The sequence below is a fragment of the Phoxinus phoxinus genome (assembly GCF_949152265.1).
Source record: "Phoxinus phoxinus genome assembly, chromosome: 23".
Lineage (NCBI taxonomy): Eukaryota > Metazoa > Chordata > Actinopteri > Cypriniformes > Leuciscidae > Phoxinus > Phoxinus phoxinus.
Genome location: NC_136898.1, coordinates 4,974,041 through 4,994,098, shown reverse-complemented (window position 1 = coordinate 4,994,098; position 20,058 = coordinate 4,974,041). Strand labels below are relative to the sequence as shown.

At 36.8% G+C, this 20,058-nt stretch overlaps 1 protein-coding gene across 3 annotated transcripts in view; it reads left to right on the top strand.

Moving 5' to 3' along the window:
• Window positions 1-578: 578 nt before the first annotated feature.
• Window positions 579-20,058, top strand: part of myo18b (myosin XVIIIB) — a 50,052-nt gene continuing 30,572 nt past the window's right edge. For 2 of the 3 annotated variants that reach the window (XM_079598634.1, XM_079598633.1), the window contains exons 1-18: window positions 623-763; window positions 3,519-3,653; window positions 7,160-7,309; window positions 8,687-9,106; window positions 9,903-9,963; window positions 10,860-10,972; window positions 11,758-11,925; window positions 12,590-12,797; window positions 13,157-13,299; window positions 14,594-14,694; window positions 15,037-15,100; window positions 15,337-15,481; window positions 15,577-15,747; window positions 17,084-17,174; window positions 17,259-17,451; window positions 18,509-18,589; window positions 19,180-19,300; window positions 19,377-19,524. In XM_079598634.1, the coding sequence (XP_079454760.1) occupies window positions 3,615-3,653; window positions 7,160-7,309; window positions 8,687-9,106; window positions 9,903-9,963; window positions 10,860-10,972; window positions 11,758-11,925; window positions 12,590-12,797; window positions 13,157-13,299; window positions 14,594-14,694; window positions 15,037-15,100; window positions 15,337-15,481; window positions 15,577-15,747; window positions 17,084-17,174; window positions 17,259-17,451; window positions 18,509-18,589; window positions 19,180-19,300; window positions 19,377-19,524 (2,417 nt within the window). In that variant the 5' untranslated portion in view covers window positions 623-763; window positions 3,519-3,614. Of the gene's footprint in view, window positions 764-3,518; window positions 3,658-7,159; window positions 7,310-8,686; window positions 9,107-9,902; window positions 9,964-10,859; window positions 10,973-11,757; window positions 11,926-12,589; window positions 12,798-13,156; window positions 13,300-14,593; window positions 14,695-15,036; window positions 15,101-15,336; window positions 15,482-15,576; window positions 15,748-17,083; window positions 17,175-17,258; window positions 17,452-18,508; window positions 18,590-19,179; window positions 19,301-19,376; window positions 19,525-20,058 lie in introns of all 3 variants that reach the window. The other variant, XM_079598635.1, reaches the window with a different exon arrangement.

The window sequence follows — 20,058 nt, the reverse complement described above, 5'->3', positions numbered from 1 at the left end:
TGCTAAAGATTAAATTTGTAATCTTGAGATCAAGAAGGATGTCTGAGATATTCCTCCATGACAGCTTCATTCGACCCTTTCAAAAATCCTAATATCCATTTGCCTCGGGCGGTTCCTCCCCGTGATGATACGGTTGTGTCCTCTCTCTAATTCTCCCTGACACCCTCCTCCCGCAGATCTCACCTCCCACCCCCCGCATCCCACAGCTGAGTCTGTCCGTCAAATCACCGCCAGACGTTAGGAAGCCTGCGGACTGTTTCTTTTTCGAGCTGTTGCCAAGACTGTTTTCTCACAGGTTTATATTTTAACAAATATCCAGGTGCACTTTTTATCCTAAAACGTCTAAAGGAAATGGAGTTATCCTGGACATCTGACGCTAGCAAAGTCCCTGCTAAACTCCAACGAAGTATTGGCGCCAAATGAATCATGTTTTGAAATCGTATGATTCCAGCTTCTCCCCGTTTACAGCACTCTTCCTGAGTCAAAGAGTTTCCCAAACAGGGTAGTATGTCCCACCTCTTCTTGCTGTGGGGTATTTATAGCCAAGTCTTGTGTTAACTCAGCTGCCATGCTTATCCGTGTGTGTGTGTGTGTGTGTGAGTGAATGTCCATGCCACTCTATTTCAGATTGTAGCGTCGTCCTCTCAGTGACAGTGAGACTGTGTGCCTTGCTTTTGGCCTCTTCCTTTTTTTTTTTTACCGAAGTTTCACACACAATACTTTCATTGGATGTATTTTTTTCCATAGAGGAAGCCATCAGAAGGTATGCCTGTTGTTTTTTCTTATTGACACCCAAATGTATCTTGTTTCTTTTTGTAGATACCGTGATTTATTTATAGATCCCAGACTCTCACAGATATCCAGGTCCTGTATGGCTGGTCTAGCCGGCTGGTGTTCTCCTAATGAAATTAGGGACGTTTGGCTTCACGTCTAGTCCCAGAAGTTGAGTGATTTGTCCTGGTTGAGATATTAAAGGCCTTCTGTTTGGATCGACGGGATACTCTGTGACTAAACGCGGAGCTGACTCAAGCTGAAATCTGAGCTCTGTCTCCCAGGATCATTTTCAGCCTCTGACTAATTTGTGTTGTTGTTTGCCGTGTAATGTCGAAGTGGATGACAAGATGTCGAGGTTTGGCAGAGTTTGATATGTTTGCGTGCAATGTCATGATCCTGTGACCTAAGCTTCACGTCAATCCGTGTTTTTTGTGCTTTTGCACTGATTAATTGATTTGCAGGAAACAAGTGAGCAACCATTTTCTTCTAGAAGAAGCAGTTCTTAATAAAAGGTACAGTACATGGGTCTTTTATATATACCATGGTGTTCAATGATTACCATATTCATATGGTATTTACATGATACGCCAAGCTACTTATATTACCATACTATTGGTCCAAAAATCATGGTATTTCTGTGCTCCCAAGGTCAGAAATTAATCAAATACCCTGGAAATCAAAATGTTTGTTACATCCGAGATATATATACACACATACATACATACATATATACAGTAGTCAACATTTGAAGTGGATCAAAACCTTTAATCAAAGTTATAGCTACATGAATTTTGAACAATACCCAACAATGAACTTTTTTGATCCACTTCAAATGTTGATGTGTGTGTGTGTGCGCACGTACAATTTGTACTATTATAGACCTTATTGTATATTTCATGTAAAAAAAAAACATGGATTTCAGTTATATAGATTGATAATTAGTCAATACATTGATTAAAATGAGGCATGAAAGGTTGGGAGTACTTTCAAAATGGTTAGAAAAAATATTTATGAAACACCCTAAGTTAATTTCTGACACCATGTCCAAAACAATTATAATACCATGGTGCCTTTTACAATGTATATTAGAAATTACATGGCAAGCAGTTCTTTTTTTTTTTTTCTTTTTTTTGCTTTATTCCTTTTTTTAACGAAACCGCACACAAGGCTATCGGCTTAGTTTTTTTAATTAGAATTTGTTCTATATTTTGTGTATGTGAACAGTATTTTGTTTGATTTAACAAGTAATATAGATTTTGGTCATCATATGATTTAAATATAAAAGTATCCGCTATGTATATTGGTAAATCCCTTGGAGCTGTTTGGTTTGCCAAAAGTGGTAATACTGATTTTTCAGAAATATAAATGCTTAAACAAAACCTTACATGAACAAAGTGTCAACAAAGTGAAACAGATTTTTAAATGAAAAACTGCTGGCTGCACGTCGACTGTAATGAACCGCAGATCTGCGCTGTTTCCAGTCAATCCCTGCCATTTGGCCTTCATTAGAGCCGGCTTCTGGGTTTGTTTTCATCATTTGTTTGTGTTGTTGGAGCGGGAGGTCTGTCTTTATCATGGAGAGAACACTTCACTGAAGACTGTAGAAGAACATAATCTCTTTCATTTAGTGTGTTATTGCCTGGACAAGCTCAGCTGGATTTATCATCATCAACAACAGCCTAATTCTAGATTTTTGCATTTTCTGGAGATTTGCCTCTGCATAAAACACTGCTTTGATACCAGGCTTTTTTGGGTGGTTGCCAGGGTGTTGCTATGCAGTTGCTTGGGTGTTTTTGGTGGTTTCTAGGGCATTGCAAGGACATTACCCCTACCCCAAATCAATATGATATTTAGTTTCCTAAATATGACTAATTTCTCTCCTTACCCCTTAATGCTTTCATTCTCTCCAGCTTTATAACGTTCTGCCTGAACTGCCGTGAAAGAGCACATTGGGTGAACTTTTGTTTCATTTGAACTGAAGTGATGTACAGTAATACACACTCACACACCAGCAGAGCAGCAAATTAAGATGTTTTCATTTGCTAGCTCATTTGTTTCACCAGTTTCCCTAAATTCTGGATTTTAAAACATGTTTATTCAGCGGGAATCTCATCTCACATAATGTATATGCAAATTATGTATTATGTTTATAATACAGGGCATTTGAATGCTTGAATCTGATTGGTTGATGAAAGTTCTAAGGTGTGCAATTATTTTCAGGGAAATGCACCAATATTTATTGAAATATTTGGTTACACTTTATTTGAAGGTGCCTTTGCTACACTGTAATTATACATTTAAGTACTGAGTAACGTTAAGTAACTAAATGTACTTTACGGTTTGATTTGGTTGAGGTTTAGTTGCATGTAATTATGCATAATTTATAGTTATTAATATAGTAACTACATGAAACAAGGACACTGTAAAATAGTGTTACCAAATATTTTTGTAATAAAATGTATAAATAATAATAATAAAAATAATAAGATTTAAAGAAAGTCTATTTAGAGGAAATATAATAAAAATGTAATTTAAAAAATATTTATATTATTAGTTATTAATTATATTAATAGAATATTACATATTACAAACAATGCAGAATAATATTGAATAAAATATTTATTATAATAGTAAAATGTTTATTTTATTGGAAAAAATATATATTATTTTGAGATTAAATATGACCCGGACATTTCTTACTGAGATAATTCTGTGATATTTTCTTTCTCTTTCTCCTCTGGCAGGTCCACAGTGTCACTGTTTCCATTTGTTCTGCTCCACTCTGTCGTCTCAGCATCACACCTGGCTGAGATCTCCCTGCCGTCAGCCCTCGTCCCGTCATGGCGCTCTCCTCACGCTTAAAACTCTGGGAACAGAAGGGAGGTGCAGGACGGCTGCATGCCTGTAGTTCAGCAACTAACCGACACGAGTTCAACACTAATCTCTGTCCTTGTGTAGATGCTTGTGGTCTGTTTTCAGTCTCACCCACACCACCCACTAATATTCATTTTATAATGAAAGTTAAAATACTGTCTGTGTCTCTTTAATCTCTGTATTTTCTAGTAGGGTAACATAAGAGGGGACAGACTGAAATCTCAGCTTGTCAATATTACGTTTCAATTACATCTGTGAAATCTAACAACAATGGTATCATAAATGTAGCTTCTTTACCTCAAATCACACTCAGACACACACACACTTTTTTTCCTTCTAATGCATGTCCTAGGGTTAAAGAATATATTAAAAAGATTACTCCACAATTAACTCCAACTCGGGTTGTCATGGTTGTTTGCGAACATTATTTTCATTTGCGTGGCTATATATACACATTCAAAAAAAATTATCCGGCCAATATATTTGTAGAATATATGCTATACAGTATTATGTAAACATCAATGCTTAAGAAAATATATTTTTCACATTTAATATGTTTTGTTTAACCCTTCAAATGGTAAAGTATATATTAGAAAATGAAATTTGAGGGTCAAGACATTTTTCCATCTTTGAAATACACTTTTGGGTAAATGCGAAATATATTAGATGGATGGATAGATATACGGATAGATGGATAGATATACAGATTTATGGATGGATAGATAGATAGATAGATAGATAGATAGATAGATAGATAGATAGATAGATAGATAGATATACAGATGGATAGATATACAGACGGATAGATAGCACAGGTACCATGTGTTAAAGAGCACTTAATCTGGAAAGCATCTGTTGTGTAAACATCTTAGAAAAAGCCGTTTTACATTCTAGATACATTAACAAGATACATTTACATTCTAAATCATAAACATCTTAAAACATCTTCTTAATGTCTATTTAACATCTTACAGTAAATATTGCAGATGAGAAACACTCTTAACAACTATATCCTGCAGATGAAAATGTGAACATCAATCAGACGTCTCTGTGTGTGTGTGCTGTCAGCGTAGATACTCGACATCTGTCTGACTGCATACACTTTATTGTTTGCAATATCTGTGCCTCTCACCAAATGTGTCCAACACCAAATAATTCATTAATATTTCATAACAGTTTCAAGTAGGCTTTAATTCTCACAGTGTGACCCTTGTTGCTGCCATGTTGTTCTCTCTGGTGGTCCGCTCCCTATGTTCACTAAGATGACAGTATTCTTAGCATTGGTGATGTTTTGTGGTATATTTAAGGTTTTAACTCTATTGAATCTGTCATTAGGTCTTTAATATTCTAAAACACATCTAAATTACTTTTCCAGTTGTTCTCAGCTGCCACATGCACATAACTATACTGTAGCATACATGCTAAAGCTATCTTTTTCACAGGCACTTTTAGCTAGTTGGTTTTGCAGACTGAACTATTTCCACTGGCTAGCTGTCATGAAGTGCAGTTATCTTACACTCTATATAGTGTTGCGGCTCTGTTGCTCTCCTAAAGGCCACCTACTGCCCTCTGCTAACATCTAGCAGCCCGCCATGTGCTTAATATCACTGTATGTGCTGCTAATAGTGTCGAGGGAAGCAGTGGAAACTGTCCGAACGTTTATGGGACGATACCAATATTGTCTTTAGAGTTCACCCACATAAAATGTACAATAGTACAACTACCTCTAGTAACTAGGCCTACAGTATTTTGGTTGAAGATTCATGCTAAATGGTCATGCTAATATTATGGGAGTAAGAGCATCATTTTCACAAAGATTCACAATATGTTGTAGTAGCCGCCTACATTTTAAGTTGTAAATTGTTACCAAATAGCATTGTTAAACGTTATATTAATTTGACCTGTGTTTACTATGATCTTACTACAAATACCCTATTCATATTTACTATGTATAAACTGGTAAATTTGAAATGAGGGATGTATCTATAGCTTGTCAGCAAAAGTAAGCTAGCAAGCTAAATACTGAGCTTTAGCAAGTTAGCATGCTGGATAAGGCTTTTAATGCCAGGTTTATTAATGTTAATATATTAAAATAGTAGGGTATTACCATTTAACAACATCAGTTTACTATGGTGTTTTCTGGATAAAAATATAAAATATCTATATAATGCATTTAATTAAAAATGCATATTTTTGTACTCACTCACTTACTTTTTTTTTTTTGTGCATAGGCTACCATTACATTTTGGGTTTTATTCTTACTACCAAATAAGACACAGTATTAAAATAATTTTAAATGTATTATTTGTTTTCCAGATAAAAAACATGCATATGCATAAACCTCCAAATGGTGAAATATATTAGAAAATGTACTACAAGGGGAAAGAAAATACATTTACAATCTTAAATACAAAATTAGTTGTTTATTGTTTATTTACATTTATGAGAAAATATGAGTAAACTTATAGAAAAAATATTTTATATAAATATATTTTAGCATCTATATTAGCATTTTTGGCTGTTTTTGTAACATTAAAAAATATTTAACTGATATTTTTTGTACATTTTTGAAAGGGAAAATAATCCAAACAATCTCTTATTATTATTATTTTTTAATCAGTATTTTGTATTTGATTATCAGATAAAAATATAAAACATCCTTAAAACAACATGCCTTAACTTGCAAGTAAATTATGACAAAATGTTAAAGGGGTGGTATAATGTCCTTTTCACAAGATGTAAAATACGTCCTCAGAGTGTGTATGTGAAGTTTTAGCTCAAAATACCCAAATAACATTTTTATATAGCATGTTAAAGTTGTCACTTTTTGAGGGTGAGCAAAAACACATAGTTTTGTGTCTGTTCCTTTAAATGCAAATGAGCTGCTGCTCGTGGCACAGGGGGCGGAGCTTTAAGAGCTCATGTCCTTTTACCTCACACACACATGCACCCAAAAAATTTCAAAAACGTTTAGCCTTTTATGTTAAAACCGGAGTCAGACAAAGATGGAGAGACTCAAGAAGAAGTGACAACATGTAGAGGCAACAGGACATTTCTGTATGGTTAGTTGATGAATTTATGTAACTTATGTGTAGTTATCTTCTAGTCACTGATTAGCTTCAATCATGATAATCTATAAATCACGTTCCCGGGGGCGGGGTTTATGTAAATTGTAGGGTTGGTGATGTCACTAACTCAGGAGGAATGTCGTGTAGTCTCAACCAGCCGTTTGTTGTAGTCTTTAAAAAGGAATATATTTAACTGAAAATATCTCCCTTTGCTCTGAACTTTGAGTGTTGTAACTTTGCAGATGTTGTTTATACTCAAACAGCAACATTACACACTAACTAAAGTTGTAAAAGTGAAATCATAATCAACCACTCCTTTATGTTTGCTATGAATGTTACCTTCTAACCATTTTTCATGTGACTTTTGTCACTCAGTTAGAAGTGGACAGTTTGTTGAAATGGAGTTCATGACGTGTGCTCCTTTATTCCCCATCTGTGAATAGATCAAGGAGGAGAAGAAGACACCAGAAGCCGTCGCCACACAGCCTCCTCCTCCTCTCTCCGCCGTACCGGGAGGATTCCTCAAACAGCTGGTGCGGGAGACCGAGAAAGAGACACGCCACAAAGAGCCTGAGCTTAAAGAGGAGAAGGCGGTGAGATTGCACTTCAATGGGTGGGATTCTGCTGGAAAAACCCAAGTGCCCCTCACTGGACGGCATGGGTGGAGCTTGACCTAGTCCAGCTCCACCTCTGTGGATCTAATGGGTGGAGGGATAGAGTTAAGGCCAGAAATTCACGTCCGAAATTTTCGCACGTTAAAAAATAAATACGACCTCACGTTATGTCAATCACACTTACACACTGCCTCCGAAACTATCGTCCGTCATAAAAAAAATCGGAACGGGTTCGATTTTCTTTGTTTTTCGCATCCGTAACAAGCATTTGAATGGTGTTTTGACAATTCAGAGCCACCGAATGATGGATACGAAAAAAGCAAATTTTGGACTCAGTGTGCAATGACCTTTATGGGTGGGGTTAGACCTTCTAGCTCCACCCATTACAAATTACATCTAGAGAGGAGGAGCAGGACTTCACACTCCACCCATGGCTCTGTAGTGAGCAGCCTCTCGAAAAAGCAGGTTATACAGTTTATTATGGTAAAGTTGGCTTTTTAAACAAGGAAGCTGGTGATTCTCAGAACATTCTTAAGAATAAAATTCTTTGTAGCTTTTTTACTTCTCATTTTCCAAAAATGAAGAATTCTGTCATCATTTCCTCACTCTCATAATGTTCCAAACCTGTATGACTTTCTTTCTTCTACTGAACACAAAAGAAGATATTTTGAAGAATGTTGGTAACCAGACACTTGTTCCATACAAGTGTGGAACAATTGAACTGTCCCTTTAGGATTAAAGTTCTGAATATTTGTATTCCTAAAAACAAATAAGAATATTCTTATCTTTTTTCTTAAGATAGTTCTAAAGACAAAACTTGTATAATTGAAATATTCTTCATAATCATTGTCGTCAACCTCGGAAATGTAGAACAACTTCCAACTTGACACCAATGATTGATAATGTAAACAATGATCGGTTATTAATTGTGAGTGAAGTAACTTTTTGTTAAATTAAAAAATTCAGTAACATCTCTTCAAAATATAATATTTGACAGTATTTAGCACAAAATAACTTTATAACACACAGCATATTAAAAATGCCACGTCAAGTAAATAGTGTGCACACTTATTATGAATATTACGGTAATCTGCAGTCAGCCAAATAAGGTGTGTTTCATTTCATTCACTTATTAACCTTCTTATAATCTTCTTAGAATTTAACTTAAGAAATTACTTTCTTAAGAAGATTTTCATGAATCCAGCTTCAGGTTCACTAACCTGGCAACACTTTTAGCATTTATTAACTCAACGTTATCATCTGGTTTTCATTGGGTTTACCAGCAGGGGATAGTCTTGTTGTCATAAGAGAATGACTTTACACCAGTCTCCATGTGCTTTTTAATGCTCCTCACAGCCCAGTAAACTCAGCGACAACCTGGTCCAGAATTTCTTACTTCCCGACCAAACTCCACCAATACTGGAAGCGGAGATGGCACTTCGAGCAGAGCAGCTGGTGAACGGGGAACGGGGCCGCCACACCAACCTGACAGAGAAGAAAACCTCCTCTCACAGGAGGATAATGTCACCGGAGAACCCAAGAAGTCCGAGAAGCGACTCGAAGTCCACGACTCCAGAGATCAACGGGCAGGCGCCCAGCCCCAGCACAGATAAAGCTACATCTCCAGATCCACCAATAGAAAAAGAAGTGAAGAAGGAAGAAGTAAAGGTACAACAGGAAGTTAAACCGCTGAAACAGGAAGTGAAAGAGGTGAGGCAAGAGCCTGAAGGTCAACTCGATGTAACCCGTATAAGAGAGGAGCCCAAGGTGCCAGTGGTAGGTACAACCAGTGTTGCTTCACGATGCATTCATATTATTTTTATACAGAAAGTAGATTGATTAACATTAACTCACTGTAAAAAAAAAGAAAAAGATTGAACTTAAAGTGTTCGTGCTGACTTTTAAAAAAAACATAAAAAGTTAAGTCAACTCAAATATCCAAGTTGTCACTTAGTACAACTTCACATTTCACGTTGACTCAACTTAAAATTTAAAGGCTGCACGAACACTTACTTTTTTAAGTTGAAACATTTTTTACAGTGCATTAAATTATTCTATTAACAAATGGCTAGTTTTTAGCAGTGTTATAGTTCTAGGGTTATTTTAGGGTTATTTATTTACTATTTTAGTATTTATTAGTGATATTTGTATAATGTATTATAAATGTAATAATTTGATCAATTTGTTATAGTATTTTTAAAAGGTTTTAATTAGCTTTAATTTTTTTTCTTTAAAAAATATTTAAAAAATATATTTTATTGGTATTATTATTATTTATGTCTATATTTTATTTTTGTATTATTTCGTATTTTATTAATATGAAGTACTATTTTAATTTTAGTACATCAACTTCAACTTGTTTATTTCAGTTAGTAACCAAGGCAACATTTTTTAAGCTTAAGTTTTTCCTCTAATAATTTATTTTCGCTTAATTTCAATGACCAAAAATGATTTTTAATAGTTTTAATTTGAGTTTGAGTTAGCAATAACAGCACTGGGATGCATATAGGTTGTTTTACATCTGCTACACTTTATGTGTGGCCTAATTCTCTCTTCCTCTTTCTCTCTGCAGAGGGATGTGTGGTATGAAGCTGGTAAGGTGTGGTACGCTCACAAAGATGGATATACACTCGGTTAGTCCCCTCTTATACCTGAGCTTCAGTGTTCAGCTGGCATTAAGAGAACAAGTTGTGTTGGTAATGATGCATCGACTGGTATTTTTAGTAGTTGTTTGGGTTTATCATTCCTGAATTGTATGTCAGAAGGCTAGAACAGCTCTCCAGTCCTGTGGTGTTAAGTTACAGGTTATGAATACGGTGTTGTCTTAGAGGATGCTATATTTACATGTGGTCTTATTAATTTTGGGCCTATCCAAGAGTTCATTGTTTTTGCACTATGTAAAAGCCGCCCCATTTCCCTATTTTAACTTGATATTGCTTAATACACATCTCTTGTGTTGCAAGATTCTCCTCTTTGCATGAAACATAAACTCTACTCTGTAAATTGTGGTGTGTTGCTAGCAGGCTAATCTTCTTCCTGCTCAGTTTAGTGATGAATGGGTTTAGTGTTGTTATCTTATCAAGCCTCGCTAAATCTACACGCCGAAACTGCCGTCATGTTATTAGATTCAAAGATTAGCTACTGCAAAACACACACACACACACACACACACACACACACACACACACACACACACACACACACACACACACACACACACACACACACAGTACTGCAGTATCTTCATGAACCCAAATCTGTCAAGCTTCAAAAAGAACAACAAAAGCACCATAAAAATAAAGTCCATATGATTTGTTGTGTAAGATTTGATGTGAATTATGCTTTCAAAGTGTCAATGTGGCATTTTTCAATATGTGGACGCAGCGGAAGGGAAGATTTTCTGTTAAATTGTCAACTAATGTCCTGTTTGTTGTTCCCCACTGAGAAGAAATTTGATCTATGCCCTGTAGAGAATTGACATTGATTTGCGTTGAGTATTAGTGACCTTTGACCCCTGTGACTCGCGCAGTCACTCAGCTGAAGCCGGACGAGGGCACGCCGGATCTCCCTGGCGGCAGGGTGAGGGTTCGACTGGCCTCAGACGGGTCGCTCCGGGATGTTACCCAGTATGAGATCGAACAGGTGAACTTTATTCACTTATTGAAGCCCATTTACAATATATGAAGAAAAAATATCATGCTTTTGTAAATCATAATTATGACATATTAATACAGTAGTTAATACACAAAGTTAATTTCAACATTATCTCATAATTTCGATGTGTCATAGTTGACTGAAGAATTTTTTTAAATCTTTTTTAATGTCATAATTGACTGTTTAAGCATAATTTAAATTCAGTATGTCATAATTTCTGATTTTTGTCATAACTATGACTTAGTATGTCATAATTTCACCTTTTATGTCATAGTTGAAATTAAAATTAAGTCATAAGTTAGTTTGTTCATTAGTTTTTTATCTTTTTATGTCATAATTATTACTTATTACTTCAACTTTTTCATCATTGAATTATGTCAGAACTTTTTTTACCTTTAGCTATAATGTAATAATTAATTGTCATAATACAGTACATCAATTTGACAGTTATTCATAATTTTTACTTTTCATGTCATAAATGACTTTGTATGTCATAATTTCAACATTTCAAATCATAATTAACTTAGTTATGAGGCAAGTCATAATTATGAGATCAAAAAATTGACAGACTGACTTAGACAATTTCAAATTTATCCAGATGGTTGTCGAAATTATGACATAAGAAGTCATATTTATGAGATGAAAAGTCATAAATGACATGAAACTTTTCATCTCATAAATATGACTTCTTATGTCATAATTTCGACAGCCGTCTGGATATACTCATATGATATGCATGCCCAGTGCTGACATCTTTCGGTGGTTGTGTTCAGCTGAATCCTCCTGAGCTGGACCTGAGTGAAGACTTGAGTGAGCTTGTGAGCATGAACGAGTCGAGCGCGCTTCACACATTGACCAGTCGAGCTAAAGGATATTTGCCCCTGACCCACGCTGGGCCCAATCTACTGGCACTGTGGCCTCCCCTGTCCTCGCCAGCCAAGGTGAGACCCGTGTAGCTAACCGGCCTTGTCACCTGTGTGGTTATTACACATTTAGCTTGACAGTAGTTATATACAGCACATTAGTTGTACAAATGTATATCAGTCGCTCCAGTTTTTCGCGATTCCGCGTTCGCTGAATACAACGCAAAATCAACAAAATGTCGCATTTTTTTGCGATCATGAATAATTCCTAATTTAACCGCAAAATAATTACAAAAGTGAAAAAGGCACAAAACATTAAATTATAATCACCCAATTGAAATATGTCTAGTTTAATTACAGTTTCAATGCATTTTACGTGGATACAAATATTGCGCATGCGTGATGTCTGTGAGCGGTCTGTCAGAAACATGGCGAAAGAAAATTTGTCTCACATGCCCTCTCAGTTTCCTTACAAAAAAGTACCATGGTATTACTGTGTGTTTGGATGTAGTTCCATCAGGGTTGTGCACTATTTATTATATTTTTTGTTATCAAAGGCTATAGTTATATAAAAAATATTTATTTATTTATGTAATAAATTGGCTAATTTTATCCAACAATTGAAAAAGTTTTGGTAGGCTACCACCTCAGAACTTTTTTTGTTAGACATGCAGAATTAGGTTTGTGCTCATGCAGCAAACAGACGTTTTGTAGAGTGAAAAGTGTTTGTTTTGCTTGTCAGGGTCTGCGGAGCCGACGCTGGGAGTCGTGGGAGGCCCCTGGCCCACTGCAGGCTCTGGTGAGGAGGGTGTACGTGTCCATGGTGGGTCAGCGGAGGGACCAGACTCTGGTGGCTTTGGGCCGCTGTGGGACAGGGAAGACCACTACCTGTCAGTCGTTTTCCCAGGAGCTGCTCAAACAAGCGGGAACAGCGGGAGGAAGCCTCACCTGTGAGTGGATACACCTCTGTGTTTATAACCTAAAGCTACACTACACAACGGGAATAGAGTACATCTTAAAACTTACCAATAGAAATGAATCAAACAAGTCCTTGAATAATTTTCATTGTCTAGCTGATTTTTATTTCTCAAAGAGTCTCTGGTAGTGTTTACAAGCTCCTCTCCAGTAATTACAGCACAGTGTGACATGTTTCACTCCACTGAATATCAGCGTGTGTGTGTGTGTGTGTGAGAATCTACTGACAATATGCGATTGCTGAAATGCTATAGCAGCAGTTTAGAGGCTGTTTAGTCGTGTTTGTCTGTTGTCACTTGTAAAGTTGTGCTGGTTTGTGTGTGTGTATCTGCAGTAGAGCGTCTGCAGGCAGTGTTTACGGTGCTGCGCTCTTTTGGGAGTGTGAGATCGTCTCACAGTGAAGCCTCGACTCGATTCGCTATGGTGCTCTCACTGGACTTCAACCACGCAGGACTCGCTGCTGCCGCCCACCTGCAGGTGCTTCATCTATCTATCTATCTATCTATCTATCTATCTATCTATCTATCTATCTATCTATCTATCTATCTATCTATCTATCTATCTATCTATCTATCTATCTATCTGTCTGTCTGTCTGTCTGTCTGTCTGTCTGTCGTTCTATCTGTCTGTCTGTCGTTCTGTCTGTCTGTCTGTCTGTCTGTCTGTCTGTCTATCTATCTATCTATCTATCTATCTGTCTGTCTGTCTGTCGTTCTATCTGTCTGTCTGTCTATCTATCTATCTATCTATCTATCTATCTATCTATCTATCTATCTATCTATCTGTCTGTCTGTCTATCTATCTATCTATCTATCTATCTATCTATCTATCTATCTATCTATCTATCTATCTATCTATCTATCTATCTATCTATCTATCTATCTATCTATCTATCTATCTATCTATCTATCTATCTATCTGTCTGTCTGTCTGTCGTTCTATCTGTCTGTCTGTCTGTCTATCTATCTATCTGTCTGTCTGTCTGTCTGTCTGTCTGTCTGTCTGTCTGTCTGTCTGTGTCTGTCTATCTTTCCATCTATCTATCTATCTATCTATCTATCTATCTATCTATCTATCTATCTATCTATCTATCTATCTATCTATCTATCTATCTATCTATCTGTCTGTCTGTCTGTCTGTCTGTCTGTCTGTGTGTGTGTGTGTGTGTGTGTGTGTGTGTGTGTGTGTGTGTGTCTGTCTGTCTGTCTGTCTGTGTGTGTGTGTGTCTTTCCATCTATCTATCTATCTATCTATCTATCTATCTATCTATCTATCTATCTGTCTGTCTGTCTGTCTGTCTGTCTGTCTGTCTGTCTGTCTGTGTCTGTCTATCTTTCCATCTATCTATCTATCTATCTATCTATCTATCTATCTATCTATCTATCTATCTATCTATCTATCTATCTATCTATCTGTCTGTCTGTCTGTCTGTGTGTGTGTGTGTGTGTGTGTGTGTCTGTCTGTCTGTCTGTGTGTGTGTGTCTTTCCATCTATCTATCTATCTATCTATCTATCTATCTATCTATCTATCTATCTATCTATCTATCTATCTATCTATCTATCTATCTGTCTGTGTGTCTGTCTGTCTGTGTGTCTATCTGTCTGTCTGTGTGTGTGTCTTTCTGTCTGTCTGTCTGTCTGTCTGTCTGTCTGTCTGTGTGTCTTTCTGTCTTTCTGTCTGTCTGTCTGTCTGTCTGTCCGCCCCTGCATGTCCATACGTCTGTCTATATCTATGTAATGTTTTTTTTCTCTGTGTGTGTGTGTGTTTTAGACGATGCTGCTGGAGAAATGGAGGGTGTGTCGGAGGCCGGAGGGAGAGAGTAACTTCCTGGTGTTTTCTCAGATGCTCTCAGGCCTCAGCACAGACATGAGGTCAGTTCAGTCTCTGGAGCTCTCTGTGGTCACACTCAGTAGCGGTGTCCTGGCTTCTCTCCTCACAGGCCTGAGCGCAGCATTATTAGACGGCGTAGATCTAAAGTTACCTGTCATCAAACCTCAGATCATTCACTGTATTGTTAGGGGTTTGTTTTTGGATACGGTTTCCCCTCAGAGGCACGCACAAGCTCTTCTGCGACCGCCGCTTTGGCAGAATGCCTGCTCTTTTCATAGCTTTGCGTTAAAACAAAAGCTCCAGAGAGCTTGAGGGGGCAGGATCTCGTCTGATGTCATTTCCTGTTTAAATTTGAGTGTAACTGTCTTGTTCCCTCATCACAGGTCTGAACTGCAGCTGCACCAGTTAAAGGAACACAACTCGTTTGGAATCACATGCCCAACCAAGGTATGAACTGTCTAAACAAACAAAACACAAAGCGAGGAAAATGTCATGAATATTAAACTAATAGATCATTAGTGTGTGTGCTTTGACATGTGGAGCTTTTAAATCTGGCTTGGAACATTTCCTGGATCCCGTTCATCCCCACTTTTACCCACAATTCCATCAAATAAAGAGCCCAGCTGTATATTTCAAGTTTTCTCTAATAAGCTTTAATAAAAAATGTCTGTCCCTCACTTCAGGTTGATGAAAAGCAGAGAGCTATAGTGGGTTTTGGGAAACTTCTGGCCGCCATGAACACTTTGGGATTCTCAGCGGATGATCAGAAGGCCATCTGGCATGTTTTAGCAGGAATATACCATCTTGGTGTCGCAGGAACATGCAAAGGTAAGGCAGGACTACTCTGATGACTGTATTTTGTGAAGCGAAAAGAATCTGGACAGTCTTTTCTCTTTTTCCCCCCCTTTCTGCCACGGCTTCAGTGGGCCGTAAGCAGTTCATGAGCTTTGACAGCGCGCAGACGGCCAGCGCTGTCCTGGGTTGTGAGGGAGAGGAGCTTCACACTGCCGTCTTCAAACACCACCTGAGACAGTTACTGCAGAGAGCCACCGGGGGAGTCCGAGAGAGACACACCGCAGACACACCAGAGGAAGGTCAGAATACAGGCTGTCCCTGTGAAACCCAGCACAACCCAGCACAAATATGTGTAGAGGAACCAGCAATAACATACAGAACATATTACACATCAAATGTGACCCTGGATCACAAAACCAGTCACAAGTCGCACGGGTATATTTGTGGCAATAGCCAACAATACATTGTATGGGTCAAAATTATCGATTTTTCTTTTATGCCAAAAATCATTAGGATATTAAGTAAAGATCATGTTCCATGAAGATATTTAGTAAATTTCCTACCATAAATATATAAAACATTTCTTTTTGTGAGTGAATGCAGCACAATCACCAACATAAATGTACAACTTTAAAGTAGATTTTCTCAATGTTTCGATTTTTTTGCACCCTCAGATTCCAGATTTTCAATAGTTGTATCTCAACCAAATATCGCCCTATCCTAACAAACCATACATCAATGGAAAGCATATTTATTAAGCTTTCATGATATGTATAAATCTCAATTAAAAAGAAAATTGACTCATGTGACTGATTTTGTGGTCCACAGGCTCTGTGGCTGCTCAAAATCCTGTGTGAAGACGCAATGCAGCATAAATGCCAGACTAAAGCCTGCTCTGATCCACCTCAGCCCCTAGTAATACAACATGCAGTTAAAACTGTGTGAATGCATTTATGCCACCTGTGAGCAGCCTTAAACGTAAAGACACCTAATTGTCCACTCCAGAAGCACTTCTGTGCCACCTTTCCAGTGTAAATTTGGCAATAGATAAATAAACATAATATTTTAGTTTATTTATTTAGTATTCAGGTGATGATAAGCAGTATAGTGTCATTATAAAAAAAGTTTGACCACAAAATGCCTCAATTGATCAGTTAGAAACTAATATTTCAGAGAGCCACGTATTAAAATGAATATCAACTGAATAAGAGTTATAACCAAAACATTTCAGTTTCGGCTTTTTTATTATTTTTTTGTGTCTATTATTTAATATATAAACAGTATATTTATGTTTCTAATTCTTCCATACACTACTGTTCATACACAACAAAAATATTTCACATCAGAAACAGTTTAATGTTGATAATATTAAGAAATGTTTTGTGCAGCAAATCAGCATATTAAAATGATTTCTGAAGGATCATGTGACACTGAAGTAATGGAGTAATGATGCTGAAAATTCAGCTTTGATCACAGGAATAAATTACATTTTAAAACATATAAATCAAGATTATTTATTGATGATGTTTAAGGTTTTCTTGTAGGAGTCTATTGTAATTGTTTTAATTGGACAAAAATATCAGTCCTTATTAAGAGAGCTAGATCAACATATGTGTGTGTGTGTGTGTGTTTCAGGTCCAAAGCTGAGTGCTGCTCAGTGTGTAGAAGGGATGGCGGCTGGTCTCTATGAGGAACTCTTCACCACTGTAGTGTCTCTCATCAACAGGTAAAGACACAGGACGCATGTCCTGGTCAATGAGATGTCTCTGCAGTGTTACTGATGTGCAGTGTGTGTGTGTCCTCTCCCCAGAGCGCTGCAGTCTCAGCAGCTGACGCTGGCCTCTGTGATGCTGGTGGACACACCGGGCCTGAGGAACCCCAGACACAGCGCTGATGACCGGGCTGCCGGATTCTCCGAGCTCTGTCACAACTACTTACAGGAGAGACTGCTGGAGCTTTACTACAGCCACACATTCACACAGACGCTGGAGCGATACACACGGGTACTGTGCTATGCCTCAAACTAATATTGAATATGAATCTTGCTGATTTAATTCAATTCAATAACATTTATAACTTCTATTTCTGCATGTTTTACTGCCATTTTGTTATTTGGTTAATAAGCTTTATCTAAAAATGCCATATGACAACCACAATTAAATAGTGAACATGAATATGAATCTTTCTGATTACATTTTTAAATTAAATAAATAAAAAATAATATATAAAGTAACATTCCTATGAATATTTCTAACTATTTCTGTATGTTTTACTGCCATTTTGTTACTTGGTCAATACAGTATATCTAAAAATGCCGTGGCAACCTCAAATAAATATTGAATATGAAAATGAACCTTGCTGAATATATAAAGTAACATTCCTATGAATTTTTATAACTTTTTTTTCTGTTTGTTTTACTGCCATTTTGATATTTGGTCAATAAATGATAACCTACAATAAATATCGAATATGAAAATGAAACTTAATTGCTGATAAAATTTTACTTTGATTTAGGTAAGTATATTATAATTTTTTTTATATCATTTTAAATATCATTATATCATTATATATCATTAATTTAATTTAAAAATAATATAATAATATAATATATAAACATAATTTCTATGCATATTTATAACTTCCTTTTTTTCTGCCGTTATTGGTCAATTAACTATATCTAAAAATTCCATATATGTTTTTTTTTTCATGGCACCACATACTAATTTTGTTTGTTTTTGACAACCTCAAACAAATATTGAATCTTGCTGAATTCATTTAATGTAATTTAATGCATTAAATAATATAATACAATAATTCCTATGCATATTTATAACTTCTATTTTTATATGTTTCGCAACTATTTTACCAAATTCTCAATCAACTATGTCTAAAAATGCCATATCTGTTATTTTTCATAGCACCACATGCTAATTTTGTGAGAGGGTTTGACCATTTTTGGCATTCATATTATAATAGAGAGGTGACAAGAAATTAAATGTATAATAATAATAACAAATAATAATTTCATATAATTAATAACTTTCTGAATAATTTCCTCAGGAAGGAGTACCTGTAGATTTCGCAGCCCCCGAGACGAGCCCGTCAGAGGTTGTGTGTGCTGTTGACCAGCCAGGACTGCAGGTATACCTCCTCGATTCTTAAAGGGGTCATGAACTGGCTTTTTTTTGTTTAAATGTATATTGTTGTCTGAGGTCAACTTATGACATTCGCTTGGTTTTTACATTCAAAAACATCAAAATAAATAAGTAATAGGCTATTTTTTTACCCTGGTTTTGAGCCTAGCTCAAATGGGCGTGCCGCATTGAAGACTTGGAAGTAAACGCCCACTGCTATGATTGGATAACAGTTTTGCATATTATAATAAGTTTCATGTAATGTGCGAGTCGGTAGGCGGGGCTAAACAGGCGGTGTTGAAGTAGGCGTCGATCTTCTTCTGAGAAGGCGGGGTTTGATACCCTGTGACGTCATAAATCCCCACTTTGAAAAACCTGTCGTTCGCTGAGCCTGGTGTCAATAAAAGCTTTTATTGGATTAACAAGGAAGTTTTCAGTTCTGAAACTTACAGGATATTCTTATAGTATGATGACCTCCTATAGGTCAAAAGCTCAAGGAAAAATGTATTTCTCAGTTCATCACCCCTTTAACACGCCTCAACCGTGCATGTCATTTAAACCGCCCGCCCGCACGTGTGTGTGTGTGTGTGTTCTCAGGTTCGAGCACCAGAAGGCGACTCTCGAGGTCTCCTGTGGGTCCTGGATGAAGAGATGGTCACTCCTGGTTCCACCGAGAGCACAGTTCTGGAAAGAGTGTGTCAGTACTTCAGCGGCACAGGTATAGTCTGATTCTGACCCTCTCCTGTGATGTTTGGTCAGACACGTCCTCATCTCTCTGCACGCTTGCTTCTCAGTGCGCCAGTGTGAGCAGCCTCTGCAGTGTGAGATCGCTCACCTGATGGGTTCAGATCCGGTCCGCTATGATCTCTCCGGCTGGTTCAGTCTGGTCCAGAACAACCCATCTGTGCTCAACGCCAGCTCCCTGCTGCAGAACTCCTCAGTGTAAGAGAATACAGCTTTTCCTCATACACAACTCTCAATATTATTAACAGGAAAGTTATTAATGATTTGTCATTATTCGTTGACTCAATATGAATTGCAGCCAATTTTATACCAATAAAAGTACCATGAAAAATAGCAGGTATGACATTTAGAAAAAGTTTATTTGAACAAATAGCAAAAATCGCAGTACAATATAAGGAAATACATGTAGATTTTACAAAAATTGGTGGAAAATTTTAATTGTCTGGTGTTTGGTTCATGTGTCTCTGCGTTTGGAAAATTCATATTAAAAAAGATGAGGAAATAGACATTAAATGTGGGTTTGAATGTTTATTTTATTTTAATTGTCAGGTGTTCAGTTCATGTGAACTCTGCTGGAAAATTCATATTAGAAAATCTAAGAAAATAGACTTTAAGTATGTGTGGGAATGTTTATTTTGTTTTATTAATTTATTTTATTTTACTTTTTATTAGTCTGGTGTAAACTCTGGTACATTTGGAACATTCATTTATTTTATGTTATTTTATTGGTCT